At 39.5% G+C, this 19665-nt stretch overlaps 2 protein-coding genes across 3 annotated transcripts; both read left to right on the top strand.

Moving 5' to 3' along the window:
* Positions 1-4487: 4487 nt before the first annotated feature.
* LOC140937510 (potassium voltage-gated channel subfamily A member 3-like) lies at positions 4488-8972 on the top strand. Its single transcript, XM_073387071.1, has 2 exons — positions 4488-6325; positions 7523-8972. Exons 1-2 carry the CDS (start codon positions 5089-5091, stop codon positions 7753-7755), a joined length of 1470 nt encoding a protein of 489 aa, XP_073243172.1. The 5' UTR covers positions 4488-5088; the 3' UTR covers positions 7756-8972.
* Positions 8973-11272: 2300 nt separating this feature from the next.
* On the top strand, positions 11273-18139 carry LOC140937174 (protein SLC31A2-like). 2 transcript variants are annotated; one of them, XM_073386706.1, is made up of 4 exons: positions 11273-11448; positions 15380-15449; positions 16422-16566; positions 18018-18139. In XM_073386706.1, the coding sequence occupies exons 1-4, from the start codon at positions 11443-11445 to the stop codon at positions 18052-18054; spliced, it is 258 nt and encodes an 85-aa protein (XP_073242807.1). In that variant the 5' UTR covers positions 11273-11442; the 3' UTR covers positions 18055-18139. The 2 variants fall into 2 exon arrangements, with proteins under 2 accessions (XP_073242807.1, XP_073242806.1); XM_073386705.1 differs by having other exon boundaries at positions 17799-18133.
* The last annotated feature ends 1526 nt before the right edge of the window (positions 18140-19665 follow it).

Below are 19665 nucleotides of genomic sequence, written 5' to 3'. Positions count from 1 at the left end.
CATTTTATGCCTATGAAAAAGTCGAGAAAACGTTTTAGTATTGTGATTTATTCATATTTTAAAAGATAGTGCATTTAAAGCAGTTAAAAGGAATGGGGGATGCAAAGCTCTAAACAAGGTATGTGAAAGGGTATCATTTCTCTATATAATAATATATGGGGGTACCTTTTCTCTCAAAAATGGTTAGTAAAAGGGTACGGAGTGGGACTTCGGGGCGTAGCCTCCCTGATTAATACTTTGTTGAGTAACCCCGGGTACCTTGGTAAAAAACAAGCGCGTTTTCGTTCTCGACCCAACAGCCCTTGTAAGGCCAAAAGCCTTCAGTCCTTAGACTGCGTGGCAGTCGCCGAAAGGGGAGAGGGAGGGGGGAGGGAAAAAAGGCCGAACCCCCCTCCCTTTTTCCCTTCCTTCCCCCTAGCCTTTTCAATGCCTGCTAGGCAGGCTTTCGATCCTGCACGGCCAAGACAATAACGACCAAATTAAAAGTTCTGCAGTCGAGAAAAAGCCTATAGATAAATTGTCGTCTTTGCTCAGCACCATGCCCATCCGAATTAAATCAGTCTGGTGATTTAGCCTGCCTAGCAGGCGCTTGGAAATAGTGGGTGAAAGAGAGAACGGGCGCACGCGAGGGAGATACGTTATCTAGTGACTCTATTCTTGAGTGCCACCAATGAGAAAAGACCATTTCATATCATGCCGTTAGTAATATAAAAAAATGGTGCAGTCAACCATTCTATTTGTTTCATGTTCTCCCTTTCGTTTGCTTATCTGCAGTTTTCTGACGGAACCCCCTTCTTTCGCAACTGAGGGCACAAAAGATAATATCGTTAAATTAAATAATTACCGGATATTCCGTTTTAGCTGAAACAGTGCTTTTGTATCTGGCGTTCTATTCAATGTTATCATCCGAAAAAGGAACTAACACTGATATCGAATTCAGTTTTTTCAGAAAGGTTCACATCCCCTGGTAACCTAACTTTAAGAAGATATGTCTTTATATAGATTTGATTGATATGAGAAGTATGCATAAAATACTAGATCCAGTTTTGTTGTCCCTTATCCATGGCAACAAGATTAGTCTGGTATACTAGGGCATTTTATGAATTGCAAACTGCTATCTTAGATGTTTATCATGCTTTTAATTATGGTGTAAATAATTCTGTCATCCGCAGAGGCTCCCTCTCCAATTCCATATAATAATTTTTAGAAAAGGCCCGTGGCGGAGGAGAGGGATTAAAAATGTCATCTTTTTTCCGCAGTGGCAGATCCAGGAGAGGGGCCTGGGGGGCCTTGCAACCCCCCCCCCCCTTATTTTTAGACCAAACTGAAGCAAGAATTGCGGAAAAAATTTTTGAGACCGCCCCCCCTCCCTTATCTCAGGGTCTGGATGACCCCTCCCCCCCGTTAGGATCTGCCACTGTTTTGTCCCATTCCCTGTGAAACAACGCTTTACAACAACCTCTTCAACAAATTCAATCAGGAGAAAACGTATCGCAATTAAAAACCGATCATGTGAATTTTCAATACCGGGTTCGATTGAAAAAAAAATGATTTGGAAAACTAGGTAAGTAAGAAAACTTCGACAAAGTCATATCACTTTTGAGGTTTACCTCTGCTATTAGTCTTAACTATCATTTATGGCAAGATAACCTCCCACGCAGACGATCTTAGGGGTTCGTCCGCGTGGGAGGCTAATGGCAACACGGACTTGTCAGTTTGTACCTTTTTGGAATCTCTAAGACAACACTCACGCTTCCGAGCATAATCATTTTCAAAAGGCCCCTCGTAAAATTAATTGCTTTCAGGACGACTAGAAGTTATCTGAACAGTTACTTCAACCCAAAGTTTAGAAGACTTTCGAAACTCGTGATCAGTACATCTTCAGTTACGCATTGGTGCTAAAATTGGGCCTTTGTTGTTTCGCCTTGCTCCCCATTTGCCCTAAATCAATACGAAAATAGAGCCTGATTGAAGCTTGATTGACGGGGCGGCTATTTCAGTTCTTGGTTAGCCTCAGGTATGCTTCCCAGTATAAGTTTGAATCAAGCATCGGCTCCTATTATCGCCTGTTGCCTTGTTAAAGCAATCAAATTCTCCCAAACGCCAACCACACAAGCCAACTGCCAATGATATTGGCGACCGATCTGCGTCACTGACGCGGAAGGCATATGCTTTGCTGCATTGGCCTTTGTTTCGAGACAAACAGACATGACATATTTGCAATCGCTAAAATAAATGGCAACATTATTTGTCAGTGGTCTTAGGACTGCCTGAATACGTCTTTTGTAGCAAGCTTTCGATTATGTAGCAAAGCGTCGCAGAACAGAAACCAGACTTTAGAAGAAGCAATATTTTGGATCATGACATAAACACTGACAAATCCAACTGTGATAAAATTATAACTCATCTTGGTCACAAGATCGTGAATGCTCAGCCGTCAGTTCTAATTCCAAGCCAGGAGTAATCGGCTCCTGTCCAAGCCCATAAACAAGTGTTTTAAGAAGGCACTGATATTCCGGGGGAGAGGGGTAGTTCCATAAAAGTAGGCACAGTGGAACCCCAGTCATCCGAACTGTGAAGGGAAGCGAAAACCAGTTCGAGTTAGCGAGGGTTCGAGTTAATGGGGTCAATTGCAAAATTCAATTTGCCACATCAAGAATTGATAGTGACTGATTTTTCAGCACTTCAGTGAATGGTGCAGGTCAAATTTTAAAACTTAAGGTATATTAGGCCTTTTTAAATTATAAATATGATCTGTTCGTTGCACCAATTTTAGTGTTGACCAGTATTTTAGTGCTTTTAACGGCTGGTATCCGAGTGGAGTTACAAGAACGAGAATTCGAGTCATTGGGGTAAATTTCAGTGAATTTTTGATGAAGGGAAATGAAATTTAGTTCGAGTTAGCGGGAAATTTGAGTTATCCGAGTTCGAGTTAACAGCGTAAAAATGACTGAAAAGTGGGGTGAAATCCAAGGGAATTTGGACTTAGTTCGAGTTAGCGGGTAGTTCGAGTTATCAGGCCGTTCTACCAAGGAGGAAAAGGGATCTACTGTATGTCAAACACCAAAGGATATAATTTCTGCTAAGCTGTTTTCGTATTTAATTGGATATAGTTTGTAACTGTGTTGTTCCGCTATAAGTTACACTTTGCTGTAGAATTGGACGACGGAACGTTTTTCGCTTTTTAAAGCGATTGAAATTGATGAGACAAGAGAAAATCTAACGAGAAAATGAACAATGTATCGAAATGTATGGAACAAATCAAAATGCGCGGGGATCAATGCCATGGGCCTCTAAGATCCAAGCGTGACATTTTTTTCATAATTCGCTTCTTCTTTTTTTTTCGTTTAGATGTTAAGTTCTTTCTGTCTGTTTCTGCCTCCTCGTAAGCGTCTCTTTGCTTTTTCATCTTCATTAGCACCTTTGTTAGTTTTCTTTTCTGCACATTCCACCGTACTTATTTCGGCAACGCAGTTCTACAGTACAAGTTTCAGGTAGTTTATTTTGTTCCGCGCTAAGGGCAGTTCTCTTCCGTGCGGCGCAGTTCTATTCATTTTCTACGTTTGCTCGCGTTTTACGCGGCAGAGACCGCTCCCATTCAGCTTTTCTCTGGCCATAACAATGAATGTAAGTGTCAGTCACAGTCGTCGTTTTGTCGCAGTTTTGTTATTTCTTTATGTGTCAAGTTTTCGTTTATAGCAACTTGTAATTTTTTCCCTTTTTATCCTTTTTTCTTATTTCAAACCACGTTATAAGTTCAAAGCACTGGTCCGGACGGAAACAGTTAATTTTGTTTCCCTCAAATCTCAATGCCCCGAGGGAAATATTGAGACTAGATGTCATGTGACCTCGAAGTAACTATTTAACCAATGAGAGCGCGCGCTTTCAGGAAGAAATTTCCAGCTACACAAACATCATTTGTTTGAGCGGACTTCATCAGTTTTTGTGGCGTTGATATTTCGGCCCCGAGAGTTCCACGCCTACCTTAGTATCAGTCCCCTTAACGGACAATAGGACAGACACTTCCCTTATTTAAACTAATGCCTGCAATTCATTCTACATTTCTTCAGCTTTTTTTTAGTTTTTTCACACTCAATACTGCAAACACCTTTCCTTTGAGCCACCAAAGCAACCCCTTCAAATCCAGTCCCTCCGGTTGAGTAAATATGTTGAAAAGAAACAATAAATTTGAAAATAAAGTTCTTTTTAATTTTAAGTATTACTGATTATTTAAAAAATTAAAAAGTCTTGTTAACATTTTGTTGCTTATATTTACATACGGCTTTCACCTAAAGAAATTGTTGACGTATGAGTTAGAACTACCGCATTCATTTGAAAAGAGATTGCATTTATTGAATTTATACGACGGATACGCACCGAAACTTAAAAAGAACACGCGACGAGTCGACTCAAAAGTTCACAGATAGAAACATCATCTGATTTCTATCACTGTTGAATATGCATGCAAACCTTGATAATGTTGTATATCTTGATAATTTTTATAGTCCGCTTCTTATCGCAAATTTACCGAATCTATCATGTGAGCGCATTTTACACTTTTTTCCCATCTTGCAATAAACAGGCATCTGGTCTTCAAATCTCGTTTCAACGATGATTTAAGTGGTTAAAACTGCAATGACTCGGTTGACAAAGATTTCTTTGCAAAAATGACTCTCTCGTTTTCAGCCTTTGTCGTCAAAAGAAAGTGTTTCAGGGCAAGTGTATTTACACAGCAAAGTGCAGGAATAGTTTGTCTTACGCAAGAGTGGGCCATTTGTTACTATTCAAAGTTTAGGTTGATAGGATTTCCCTGAATAAACCTATTGACACAAGATATTGACAGATAATCGAGACACTCGTTTGTTCAACCGTTCTGCTTGTATTCTGATGTAAAAAAGAATTGTTAGTGAATGAACTTAGGTGCGTTTATCGCTTAACGCACTTGTTTTTTTTACAAATTTGGCTTATAGAATATACCTATATAAAATTTGACCAAGCACTGAACACCATGCAAATAAAGCAAGCAAGAGAGCTGAGAGGTTTTTCGTGGAAGTCGACTGTTACGCTTCTATATTTGATTTCGTTACAATGCTGACAGAATTGTCAACTGCTGCAGTCGCTGGGGAACTCATGATTGTTTCTTCTAGTTCACGACGAAGATCTTGGTCCGATACAGGATCTCCTCTTTTACGAGATAAAAGCGACGGTTTGATATCTCGTCGGAGTGCAAGGATAAGCTATGTTGCCGTTCCAGGGAAAAGCACAGAGAGGATAAAAATCAACGTTAGTGGGAAAAAATACGAGCTAACGTACTCCAGGCTGTTGAAATTCCCGAAAAGTCTGCTCGCTCAATCAAGACGAAGGGCGTTTTTCTACGACGAAGATAAGGACGAACTTTTCTTTGACAGAAACCGAATCGCATTTGAAAGTGTGTACCATTTTTACCAAACCGCTGGCGAGTTTCTCCAACCTGAGCATATTCCCCACGAAATTTTGACGAGAGAAATGCAATTTTTTGGTCTCACGGAGTACCTATCGAAAGACACAACAGTTCGCAGGCCTAAACGTAGTATACGCCCAAGTAACCGATACCAAAGAATGGTATGGGAACTCTTTGAAAATCCCGGGGCTAATATTGTCGCTCGCATTGTTAACTTGCTTCTTTTACTATTGATTATTTTGTCTGTCATTTTACTGTGCATTGAAACCCTTCCAGAGTTTAGCGACGCAAATATGTCGCCCGTTTCGAGGAACGTGATACCTGAAAACGAGACGGTAAACAAGACTCTCTACAACAAACAGCTCCATAGTGATCATAAAGAGGCAAACTACACTTCATCGAGCAAACTACAAAAACTCTTCATTATCGAGGCATTCTGCGTTGCCTGTTTTACGTTAGAAGTGCTAATCCGTTTCGCAGCCTCTCCTGATAAGCTGCGATTTTTCCGGAACCTTCTCAACGCTTTTGACCTTCTTGCCGTCCTGCCGTTTTACGTTACCATCTTAGTTTCCACTCTTCCATCTTCAGTACAATCCGCCTACGTTTTGCGCGTGTTCCGTCTTTTGCGTTTACTCCGTTTTGTAAAAATTTACCGTTACAGCTCCGCTGCTCAGATATTTGTCCAGACCATACGGGAATGCATCAGTGATATTTTGACTTTGGCTTTCTTGATCCTTATGACCACGGTTGTTTTTGCAAGTTGCAGTTATTACTTTGAACAGGAAAACCAAGGAACCAACTTTGTGAGTATTCCTGCAGCCTGCTGGTGGGCTGTTGTGACAATGAGTAGCGTTGGGTATGGAGATATGGTTCCTGTCACCATTGGTAAGTTGCAACTATTTTTAGTTTTCTCTCTACACTAAATCTGTGGATAAATATGCTTGCATAAACATGCATTATTATTCACTTAAAATATTTCTCCATTTCTGATTGGCTCAACATCCCCGGCTAATTCTTCATAACCAGCTAGCGTTGACCAGCCTGCTTCGAGTTTTGCCTCTGGTGCAAGCTAGTGTTGACCAATTTGGCAGACGTTTGGGTTATCCGGGAAAATTACGTCAATAATAGTACAGGTCATTGGCAGAAAAAGAGTCGCCAACCGAGATAGACTAGGAACGAGGTTGCATTAGCTCAGTTGTTTTGGTAGAGTTGGAGAAAATGGCGGAATATTTCACACTGAATTCTGCAAAGCTGATCGTACTACGTGAAAAATAACTTTGCAAGACATCAACACGACACCGAAAGAACCAAAAACAGAGCGGAATCGTAGCCGTAGACAGCCGTTTCGCCCTTTTTGGGGCTCGTCAGGACGGCGCAACAGAATATTTCACACGTTTTGCGAAGAAGAAATTCTGAGTTCACAGTTGTGTCGCACGTCACTAAAGCACTACTTGCTGTTTCAACCTCGTCTCCCAAGATCTTCTCGTTTTCCGATATGAAAAGAGAAGACCCTGGGGACGTGGTTGCAAGAGTTTAGGAAATGAGGGGGTGGCTGTACACAGGCTGACGCTGAGAGCGTGCGTGTGATAGTAAGGGGGCCGTCAGAGTTCTTTCTCTCTGTTCTCATTTTTCTTTAGCCGCGAGAGAGGCCTCTGTTAGTAGGGAAGCATGGATAACTTATGAACATTAACTGCAAAGGACTGCAAACGATTATGCCTCAGAACGTACTCAGAGGATCTATAGAAGACCTGATAGGCAAAAATATACCGAGTGGACCCATTGAAATCTGATCGTAGACATTGCACCGATAGAACCTGCGCTTTATGAGCCAAGCGAGGCAAACGCCGCATTTTGCGTGAAGTGCGAGTCGAGGGGATTCCTATGATTCGCGTAGAATGCCGCGTTCACCTCGTTTGGCTCATAAAGCGCCTGTTATGCAGGCTAACAAAACCCAACACAGTTTCTACTATGCAACTTAGGAATTATGGACCTACTGTTCGTTTCATAGCTATGAAGTTAACTGAGTTGACAGTGATGCATTCTGACCTTGATCTTATATAATTCAAATACTCCTTATTACAGCAGGTAAAATATCTGGAGCACTTTGCGTCATATTTGGAGCAATCGTTATAACACCACTGCTGCCAATCATAGGATCAAAGTTCAGCAGAATCCAGGAACAAGCGAAACTCGGGAAGATTTCACCCACGGAAATAATTCCCGGTGAAAGTTCATCTACGTCTGAAGAATCAGTTGTGATGAATGCTGCTGTGGAGAGTCAGCCGACTCTTTCCGTTCGAAGCCACAGCGCATGACCGAGAAGCGTGTCCATTCTTTAGACCGAAATATTCTGAACTACATTTTGTAATTAATGTTAAGACTTTTCGCATCTAACTTTTTTGCGAGCAATTCAAAATCTTGTAGGAACCTAAGCAAACACAAGCTAGGGTGCCAATGTACAATCGTGTATTTACCAATGCCCCCGCAGAAACTCAGTGTTTCTGTTAGTTTACAACGTCTTACAATTAATTATGTGAAGTCCAGGTTTATCAGTTACTGTTTTATCTGCTTCTTCTTGCTACCTTCATTGTATACACAAAAGATAGTCTAAAGTTCGATGTTTAGGAGGAAAGACTGAGTTAAAAAAATCAGTGGACGTAACTTGACTTGAAATATTGAAAAAGAGTGCAATAGCCATTTACACGATGGCGTCATTTTGCTACAATGACCAGGATCCTTGAGGGTTTTGCAAGTTTCTTGTGCACACTAAGGCTTTTGTCATTTAAACCTCACTGGGGCTTCCAAATTTAAATATGAAAAGAAAAACGAAAAGAATTCTGATCGTAATAGTAAGATGACGCCATCGTGCAATCTATGGCCTATTACTCAGATCAATCTACAGCATATCGTGATGTAGTTTTGTTGTTGTTGTTGTTGTTTGTCTCCAAGTTCTCTAGCGTCTGTACAATTATTCTCAGGGTTAACCTCTCTATAGGCCATTTGCAGTTGTATTAAGGGACTCTAGCAAACGGCGAGCCGAAAATATTCTTGCAGAAACCTCCGACGGTCTCTTGTGGTGCCTTGGAGGCACAAGCAATCGACGAAGCCACTTGCCACTTGCAAAAAGAACGGATGAAACCCTACGAGCAGAGGCGGACTACGTTTTTACTACAGATTATAATTTATTATCTGCGTCAAGATTTTATCATCTATGTGAGAAAAGTTACTATTTAAAGTTTAACACCTTTGTCAGGTTTAAAGGACTATGAACGAGCTTTGTGAATGACTAACACCTTCCGTCGTAGAATGAAAACGTCTTCATGAATATAGGGCGCTTTAGCAACCACGCAGTCTTTTGTACATCATACTTTTGTTTTCCTACTATAGTATAAAATGCCTCACCTTGATTCTCCATTTTTCCAACAAAAATGCTTGGTCAACCCCCAAACGGTTACTAAAATACTCCGACGATGCTCACCATACGGAGCTTTGTATTATCAATTTTTTTTTTTTCAATTCAACTTTAAGTCTTTATTTTCTCTCAATTTTATTTGTATTTTATTTCTCTGCAACATAAATTCTGGGAAAATGTCATTAAATTTTTCAAATAATGCTGAGCCCTCTGGCATCACTAAAATGCTCGAAAAAGCCAAGCATAATGTGTAAAAGCCAACAAAAATGAAGACGGCGAGTCAATATAAAAATGAATTCGCATTTTTCAAACTTATTCGTCTCTGTCCCGACACGCTCAAAATAGCAAATATAGTTGAGTTTCCCTGGAGTTGAACTCCTTACCCAGCAAAAATTCGTCGTTGCGTGGTTACTTCCTCCATATAATGTTAATATATATACTCCCCCTTCGAGCAACGCCGTGGTCGTGCACGGATAGCAATTAGGAATGTATCTATTGCTTTTATGAAGTTCTCGTTGTTGCCGTTGCTTAATCTCCCTGGATTTATCTTCGAAGTGTGTAAACGGTTGGGAATCTGAATACGTCTTTAGTAAACTAACTGCAAATTTACCGCAACAGGATTACAGCTGGTAGAGCGCTTGACAGCAGGGAGGGTAGACTGCACGAGAGTCTACAGAGCGGGAGGCCGGGGTTCGAATTCCCGGGGCCGGACCAATACTCAGGGTCTTACAATAACTGCGAAATTAAGGTACTCCCTTTGCATTGCAAGCGGCTGGACCTTCAAGTGGCTTGGATGAACACGTAAAATGGCGGTTCCCGTCTCCAGTAGGAGACGTAAAAATAGTCAGTGCTGTCCCGGATAATCCGGGAGACCCCAGATTTTGGAACGTATCTCGCGGTCTTCAGATAAGATAGAATTTCTCAAAGTCGTTCGCATAGTTTTCTTGTCTGGTGTGGTAGGACGCGGCACGAACGACGAGCTTTCGCTCGTTCGCTCGCACTTCGCGCTCGGCGCTTGTACGATCGCGCTTCGCGCTCACTGTCGCGCTACGCGCTCAAAAGCTCGACTTGTGAGCAAGTCTACAGATAAGAGTACGAAATCTCCCGAATAATCGCCGAAGTTTGCACTTTCTTCAATTCAGTAGACTCGACTTTCCGACAATGTTAAAATTTCAACTATTTTGCGTTGTTTGAGCGATTTTAATGCTAACATCGAACGCTTCCTCATAAACTCGGGTATGCAATTGTAACTTGATAACAATGTGATTGGTGGGAAGTAAACCAACCCGCAGGTCAAATCTTACTATGCCAACAACATCACGTTTCCCGTGCGTTTTGTGTCACCGCAAATTAGTGGCGATCAGAGTTAACGAGTATTTTTTGCACAAATGACGTCATGTGCCGTGTGTTTTGACGTCATCTTTTATCTCTTCTCTTAGTTCCCTATCAATTCTCAATAGGGGGCTTCAGCAACGACGACGGCGAAGTCAACGAGAACGACCAAAAAGCAGTGGGTTAAGATTGGCAAAACAACAACTCGGCACGTGTATCACGCTTTTTTGTACATTTCTTTGCCGTCATTGTACGAGTGCGATATGAAAACGTGAACACAAGACAACAACTTTATTTTTCTTTCCCTGAACTTCGATACAGTCTTTTAGAATTAAACTCCCCCCAACAAATTGCCAATATTTAACGAACTGAACGAGATGGAATAAGCGCGATAAAGTTTGATGAAGCGCGACTTCACTTTTTAAGTGACGTTTTCGTTGCTGTCGCCGTCGTTGTCGCTGAAGCTCCCTAATATTTGAAGACGTGGGCCAGTTGTTGACAACCCTGATTCTGAGTGTCCCCAGTTAGTACTTTTGAGCAAAATACTTTGACATTCAAATAAAGTGCATCAAAAAAGTGCATTTTTTAAATCCGATCATTCGCAATGAAATAAATCCGCAAGCATTCATGAATCTAGAAAAATCTAGAAAATCATCTTATTAAAACATCTTTAACAGGGTGGTTCGACTGGCTCATCTACATTCTTATCGCAAAATGGTAGTCCTGGCTGGAGTACACTTCTTCCTCATCACGTACACTCCAAGCTGTTTCCCTCTGTCTCGCTCTTTGTTTAGAGTCCTTCGCACAAACGGCATTTCTTTCCGCCTTCTTCCCTCACCCCCTCCCCCATCACTTTCTTTTTCGTCTTCGGTTCAGCTATCGCGCGACTGTATCTCTTTCTTTGCGAACCTCTTTTAATCATGCTTATATGAACCCTATACGAACCACAAATGAAAAACGCACTAAAAAAAACCCCGCCAGCAACGCAGACTACCACCAAAACTCTACCGAAGTGAGTCAACCCACTCCGATAAGACTGGGACGAGTGACTTCGTGGAACGCCTTACAATTCTTGCAGTCAACAGAAAATCAATCGTGAAGCGCGATGCATTCTGTTTCAGTGTTAGGGGAATTCGTGACTTGGGTATGTCACCAATACCACTATTGTTTCCTTGAACAGTACCCTCAACTTTTGCTCATGCTATGAAAAGCAGCGAAATCAAAAAGAGAGAGTTAAAAACATTGGAAATTGGACGTCATGCATGTAAGTAAACGGGGGGTGACAACTCTAACAAAGGCTGTTTGGGCAGTCCTATGAATAACCTCATGTCCTCCCGGAAATTTCGTCGACTCTCCCGAATTTTTCGGTGGCATTCCCTACAAATGTTTAACTTCCCAAAATTGTTTTAACAATTAAAATTAAAATTTTGATTAGAGATTTTTTTTGCAGCTTCTTTTTAATTATGTAACTTGTTAACTATCTAATCTTAGTTATTTTTTCGTTTAGAGGGTATCATGGTAACACAGAAAGACTGTCAAACTTTTTGCGTATATAAAATCGTGTTTTTTGTTTTTTAATCACCAATGAATCAGGCGAGCAGTGAAGGGGCCAACCACTTGAGGGGTCTGGGGGCATGCTCCCCCAGAAAATTTTGAAATCTTGGTGTTCTGAAACGCCATTTCTAGTCTTCTGAGAGGACAAATTCTGTCTAAAATGTTCTCTAAATCAATTGTCCTTTTTATGCTTATTTTTATTGCGTGACTTCGCGTAGAAGTTGTCAATTTTATTTTATACAAGTTGTGCAGTTTTTGAAATTGCTCTGGATATCACTTTCAGCTAAGTACACTCTGTGTGGTGTCGTTGTATGAGTATCATAAGAATTCATTTGAAAATTTCAGAACAACTGTCGAAATCTGAAATTTTCCTATCCCGAACGCATATTGATCGGGATTCGGGATTTTCCAGCAAAATTGGAAGGACCCCAACGAGATCAGGGTGATTAAAGAGTCTTCAAAGACATACCACTTTTTGTGGCCTCATTTGTGTTTAACAAGGTTAAATGAGTTTCGTTTTTCTCTTACATACTTCTTACGTACTTCTTTCAAGTTTTCCAGTATGCAATCACTGTAATGTGCTCTTAAAAGTCGTTAACGTGCAGCGTAAAAATACCCTTGAACTAATGAATGATGGGATCTGGTGTGAACTGATAGTATGTTCTTTGCACTGGTACGGTTCTTGTGTCAATCCGCTGGGGATTGCACGTGGTCAATCGCACTTGAACTTCATGCTATTTTAGTTGGAAACATTGCTGATTGGTCTTTTCATATCATGGGGAGTTCAGCCGTTTTCAAGTGTCAAAATACATAGAATACAGCGCATACACTGGGTGCATATCACTGTATATATATTGTTTGATAACATGTAATATCAAATCTTTGCTCAATGTCCCGAAAATATCTCATATTTCCCTAAAAATTTCCCAGGTTTCCCGATTCCCGGCAAAATCTCCAGATTCCCGGAATAAATTTGTTTTTCTCCCGAAACAACCCTTGTTAGAGCTGTCACCCCCCGTTAAGTAAGCTTGTACACAGTTGAACCTTTAAGTACGACTACCTCCTACTGTCAGGGGCACCCAACGTCAATTTTCGGAAAATATCTGTTCGGAAGACGATTTGAGATCTAGAATTTTCGGAACATTTGTTGTAAAATTTCTTACTTTCCTGCCTCTCCTAGGATTTTCGAACATCTAGAGAATGGTATAACTGCGCATTTTTAACGAAGTTTTACCCTGAAAATGTCACCTGGAATTTTCGGGAGCCTTTTTTTTTGGCTAAAATTTTCGAAAAGGTAAGTTTTAATCCCCATAATTTCCGGATCACTAGACTTTCAGCTAGGAAATCCGAACAGATGAAAAATTTTTAGGGGATAAAAATATGCCTGTATCTACCGTTTAAATACTAAAATACGTTTAACAATGTTAAAGTGGTTTTGAACTGTATTCTCGTTGGGTGCCCCGTACTTTATCAGTGACCACCTATCAAAGTACCCAGATTTTCCTAGTCAAAGACCCATAATTTAATGGAATCTCTCGTAGACGACCGTCTCTTGTAAGCGACATCGAACCTTTTTTGTGCTGACGGTTTTATAATTTTCCATTGTTTTTATTCTTTGGTAAACCACATGGCCTGATCTCTTTGTTTGCTGTTTGTACTACCGCTCCTGGCCTCACAGTGTACGAAGAATGTTCACTGACAGCATGAATCTACACATATCAGTACTTAGAATTTGCATGCAATATCCTCTTCCAAAATGTAGGTGTGTAGGGACCTCTTCTTGGAAGAGACCCCCGGTTGTGGGTCGATTCTCCTAAGTAACCACCTCCTGTAGGGACCACTAAATGTTTGCATTTTGGGTGGTCGCTGTCTGGCGGGGTGGGTGACCTACTGTGGATATCGTCATGAAAGTCCCTACTTTGTTCTTTCTTTTCTTGTTCTTCTTTTTTGCGTATTGTGTGGCATTAAAGGTGTAATGAAAAGCATATTTAGCACTATTTCGGCTGCTGGATTTAGCCCAGTTTGCGTGAAAATAATTGGGCCATAGTATGGAGCTGAAACTTTGATCTATCGGCGGGGAAACCGTCAATGCCCATGCAGCTGCCCATAACTGCCCGTGCAGATCCACGTCCCTTCTACCACTTGTAAGATCATCAGTTTTAATGAACAAGGACAATTTTGTCTGCTAACTTGTGCAAATAGGGTAACTACAGAGAACAAAAGTTTTTGTTGTTTTCTATTGGTAGCTCAAATGGCAGCACAACATTACATGGAAGAGGAAAAGCTTTATTTTCCCATTTGGAAGTCAGTAAAATGTCAAAAAGGCCCTTTAGGGCAAAGTGTCTCAAGTAATTTTATTGCCGATGGTAGCTTCAAAATATGTTTTTCAGCAAAATTTCCAAAGGCGAATGGGCAAAGTAAAGTACCAAGCTTTTTGTGAAAAATCCATTTTCCAGCACAAAACAGCGAAACCTGGCCATTTAATGTGAAATCAGGTGAAAAAAATCGGCAAAAGGCAATTCGCCCTTGAGCCACCAATAAAAACACTGTCCGTGCACATGCACCTACCCTCTACCACTTGTGACGTCATCAGTTTTAATGGTCAAGGACAACTTTGTCTGCTAACTTGTGTACAGTGAAGAGATCTTTCAAACCATACCAGAATGAGCATAATTCAGTCAAGGACACTGGAGAAAAGGCAAAAAACCTTGTAGCATTGACCCGAAATTTTTCATGAAAATTCTGTTCCACTATCCACCTACCTTTCCATTCTTCTAATCCTAAGATACTAAAAGCTTTTCTAAAAACTATTCCCTCAAAAATGAAGCCTACTAAATGCCCAGCAAAAGAAAAAAAAAATGAGGCAAGAAAATTGAAAAAAGAGGGGAGGAGAGAAAGCGAAAAGTCTCCCTGTCTCCCTGTGCCAAAAATTTTGCTTTCCGTGCATGCCGGAACTTCACAAGCTAATATTTTGCATCTGGATCAGAAGGCTGTGAAGTGTATATATGACCTGTAAATGGCTTTATGGTAAATTTTAGCTCTTTATAGCATGACAGTGACCAGAAAACTGCTCTAGTTCAAAATGCATTTTTGGGCAAAATTTCGAGGGCGAAATGGTTTAAAGTTCAATTTTCTTGACCCAAGGGGGTACTTCAGATTTCAAGTGATGGATATGATCGCAAGGGGGCAAAAATCAAAACCCAAAACATTTGCAGGACCAAAAATTAATGCCCACCATGTCAAATTTCTGAACCTTAAAAATTCCCATGAGAAAGAAAAACAAGTTTTATTGTACATATGTACTTTATTTGCAGAAATATGTGGCTGGCATACATGGGCAGTACTACCACGAGTCTTAAAAAATATAATGTCACAAGAGCGTGTTCTATTGAAATGACCTGATATGGTCATTTTTTATTAAATTAAATCAATAGAAAGTGACTGTATCAGATCATTTCCATAAGAGTTTCTTGTCACTGTGCAGGTGTGGTTATTGATAATTATTTATGGGAGACAGAAGATCAGGGTTACGTAGAAATTTGATTGATGCTATCGCTGATCTCTTCTGGCATGCTCTATATTTATATCATATTTTTATTAATCTACTCTACATGAATTCCTGGTATTTTTTTCCACTCTAGATGTCATTTTTTGCTTCAAAGAGTGTTTCAGATCTGTTGTTTAAAGGATGGACAATATCAACAGCTGGAGGTAAGCAGTGCTTTTCATAGAATTCACTTTTCCCAAAAAACACATCTTGATGCTTGTCTAGCCATTTTTCTGGCCACTTTGTGGTAAAAAAATCCAAACTATCTATGGCAAAAATGTTGTTTACATGAGGTCAAACACTTTGCAGCCTCTGATCCTGATGCTAAATATCAGCTCCTGAAGTTCGTGCTTGCCTAGAGGGTAAAATTTGGGGAGATAGTTTTGGGTTACCGTTTGTTTTTACCCCCTTCTCTTCTTTTGCTTATCTTTCCTGATTTCTTTCTTTTTAATGTAGAGCATTAGTTTTTATTACCGGTAGGCTTCATTAAGCTCAGTGGGAAAAGATGTTGGGAAAACGTTTAGATTTGATTACAGAATTAAATGTAAATGGAAGGCAGTGGAGATCGATGGGTGGGGGAATTTAGGGAATTTTCAGGTCCACTTTTCCATAGTTTCTTGGATCGTCCTGTGCCTGTTTTACTAGGTGTGGTTTGAAAGATCTTTCCCCTCAGCACAAATTAGATGTCAAAGTTGTCCATGACTGTCAAAACTATGACATCACGAGCTACAAGGGACATGGTTTCACATGGGTTATCACAGACAGTTCAGGATGAATTGATTAAAATTACCTTACTGGTAATTATACTTTCACCAGACATTTTTTGTTTAAAATACTGATAATGACTTTGAATACATAAAGATATTTCAAAATAATTATTGTTCATTAAAGTAGAAGAAAGTTCATCTTGAAGACATCATAAAGAATTATTTGTCATTTATAAGACCTACATAACTGTATATATGCTGGTATATAAAGTTAATGGTGCCTTAATAAGTACACATTGATGCCAAGAAATATTGTTATTAACTGTTTGGCTGTGTGCATAGAAAAAACAGGGCCTTACTTATGGCGCTTAAGTTATATTATTCAAAATTATGCCAGTAATAAATAAAAACATAATGTTCTAATTTCAGGAATGGCTGGATCCTGCATTGCAGTAATTTTAATAGCTATTCTTTTTGAGACTCTGAAGTCTTACAAGCCTAACCAACAAAAACCACACAAGGAAAACAGTGAAACAACTCCACTGATTAGACGGCCAAACCAAGACCTCACCAGGTACAAAATATGTTACAAGATGCTAAAATTTCATCTTTATTTTTGATTATTCACATTAATTTTGTGCTAACAATAGTTACAAGGGTTTTGTGTCTTTATTGGTTTGATTGGGATAATTTTTCCCCAGTAGGGGTGGGTTTCTCCCATCCTTTTTTTGATTCTGTGATCCTTCAAGCCTGACTCACAAATCCAGATAACACGTTCTTTAACACATGATATAAGGTGGCTAAACACAGTTTTGTGGGCAGTCAATGGTAACTCTCACGATGGCGCGTGTTTTAAATTAGACAAACAAACATGGCAGCGAAAAAAGCAATGGTACACAGAAGGTGATTTCTCAAAATCTACTCATTAAAATTTTGTGATATTTAGCAGAATTTTTACTTTTATCGTATTTTAAATAATGAGAACTTTAAAATGGAAGTTGAACAGATGAAATTTTGTGACACATTTAATAATTACAGTACAATTATATTACTGATTATCTAAAAACCTGTCTGTTAAAATTTGGTCAAATAAGTTCTAGATGGTAATGATTACTTATAGTAAGCTGTGTGAAAGTTTATAGGAAAATCTAATGAGCAAATTTTACATAAACTGAACAAAAGTAAAATTTTAAGGTTGTATTCAATCATTCATGTTGCCATGGGAACTGCAAAAACGTCGCATTTTACCTGTCAATCAAAATCTCTCATCAGTATATTTTTCTCTTGCCAAATTTTAGCTTGTGGGCTGCAACCTTTCTCTTGCCATGATTTGGCAAATGACATATACTCACAAACTGCCAAAACTGTGTTCAGCCACCTTAATAATGGAAATTATTCAGTTCAATCTCCTCCCAAAATTTTCCACTTCATGTTGACTTTAGGTCCTTTAACTGCATCACAAAACACTAGCTTTGGAAATGCTCAAAAGTTTTTGGAACACCCCTGTTTTGACAACATTCAAACATTCAAACATTTTGACAACATTTGTAAGTCTTCAGGAAAATCATCGGAAATCTTCGGAAGTTACTGGGATGTTTCTAGAAAATATATGCCTGTCAAGACAAGACAAAAAATCTCACATATTTGACCGAAAATGTTGGTATGTGTAAATGAGTGAGCTAGTGAGGGCCAGCCCGCTGAGGCCTTTTCTTCAGGTGGGTGACACTCAACAGTGAACAGACTGACTTTGGGTTTTGGGTTTTGAAAAATAAATTCATGCTACTAATGAATTCTCTCTTTTCTTAGTGCATTTCAAGCCATTTCTCACCTCAAGACAACCCTTCTGTTCATAGCTCAGTTAATTATTGGATATTTTTTGATGCTGGTAGCTATGACGTATAATGTTTGGTTGTTCCTGGCTGTTGTTGGTGGTTGCGGCATTGGCTATTTTTTGGTACACCCATACATGGAGTATTATCTTGGACAACGCAGTGAACGCTCACATCCAATTTATTATATCAACAGAGACTTCACTGTATATTCAAGTGCCAGTACTTTGTAAGTAAGTTAATGAGTTGCTGGTGGAGATACATTCAAATTTACCGAAATTAATTTGATTATCACTTATAGCCAAATTCGTTGTATCGAGCTGTGCGTTTTGCAAACTACGAAGGAATTTTGGGTTTTTTGTCCATCAATATTCTTAGCAGACCTCTTAGGAGACATATGTTAATTGCTGCATTTCGATCCACTTTGTTTTTGTTTCTGTGATCGCCCTGTTTCGTGCAATAATCGACTGAAACGTTTTCTTCCAAGATTTTCTGAACTTTCTTATTCTTGTCTCTTGCATTGGAAGAATATTAAAGCAATGCATGTCTGCCTCCTGCCCTCGACAAAAATGCCATTCATCATTGCGATTTGCTTCGCTATTCTTGAGCAGTCTAAAGTCATTCTCAGTTTTGTTTTTGCTGGCCAAGCTGAGCGAGTGTGTTGAATTGTGATTTGCATTAACTCCACCCAACTCAAATGATTGACGGAACAGAAAAACCCACTTGAAGTTTGCAAACGCGCAGCACAATACAACAAATTTGGCTATAATCCTTATGCCTCAATAATAGGATTCTTTTCAAAAAAGGACAACCATAAAATACTTTATCCTTTCCCTAATGATAATCCCTAAAACAAAATTGAAAAAGATATTTTATTTGTGGATCGAAAGCTACAGCGTAGACATTTCATAAAGATCAGTAGCCTTAGAAAACAGCTGACATTTTGCAACCCCACCACTGCTGGTTTTCCCCTGAAGTGACGTCTGAGAAACGAGTGCAGAAAATCCATACTGATGACGTGTCACTAACCAGATCTAGGTAGTGCCTCTGACTGGTTGAAGCAAATTTTCAGCCAATCAGAAGCACTGGTTTCCCTGTAAAATGAGGAATGAGAAACAAGCACAAAAATTCCATACTGATGAGGTGTCACCGGGAGATCTAGTTAGTGTTTCTGATTGGTTGAAGCAAATTTTCATCCAATCAGAAGTACTACCCAGATCTGGGTAGTAACAAGTCATCAGTATGGAATTTCTGCGCTTATTTCTCCGATGTAATTTCAACGGAGAACCAGTAGTGGCGTTGCGAAATGTGGGCTGTTTTGTCAGGGTTCATAAAGAGTTGCTCTAGAAATTTCATTTGAAGGTTGTCAAATTGGAGTTTATTAACCCATATCTTAACTTTGGGGTTACTCAAGAAGGATTTGCATAGGAAGGCCTTGTTCCAATTTTTTTCATCTATTTTTTGTCTATTTTGCTGATTTTGAGATGCATCTACTTGTACATGTACTCTCGTGTCACACTAGCAATGTTTATGTTTTGTGGATTCTCAAATGTATGCATTATAAAGTTGCGGGCTCCAAACACCTGAGATCAGGGTCTGTTTTCTTTTCACTTGGAAAAGAATTCTAGCGTGTGACTACATAAAAGAGAATAAAAATAACAATTAATACTATATTTTATACTGCAAGAAAATAGATCACCTTAATGAAAAAAAAAGCTGTCAATGTAAACCTATAACACTGTTAAGTGCAAATAATAAAATAATTAACAATAAGAAACAAATTATATACATAATAAAAACTTGGAAGGCTAGCTATAAGTGAGTATTTCAATGAAAAGGTGTTA

Source organism: Porites lutea, chromosome 5 (genome assembly GCF_958299795.1).
Source record: "Porites lutea chromosome 5, jaPorLute2.1, whole genome shotgun sequence".
Classification (NCBI taxonomy): Eukaryota; Metazoa; Cnidaria; class Anthozoa; order Scleractinia; family Poritidae; genus Porites; species Porites lutea.
This window is presented reverse-complemented; position numbering and strand designations above follow the sequence as displayed.

Bases quoted from the DNA above. Each gene is read 5' to 3' on its own strand.
- LOC140937510 (XM_073387071.1), top strand. From the start codon at position 5,089: ATGCTGACAGAATTGTCAACTGCTGCAGTCGCTGGGGAACTCATGATT. The intron at 6,326-7,522 runs GTAAGTTGCAAC...TCCTTATTACAG, and splicing joins TATGGTTCCTGTCACCATTG to CAGGTAAAATATCTGGAGCA.
- LOC140937174 (XM_073386705.1), top strand. The intron at 15,450-16,421 runs GTAAGCAGTGCT...TTCTAATTTCAG, and splicing joins GACAATATCAACAGCTGGAG to GAATGGCTGGATCCTGCATT. The intron at 16,567-17,798 runs GTACAAAATATG...CTCTTTTCTTAG, and splicing joins CCAAACCAAGACCTCACCAG to TGCATTTCAAGCCATTTCTC.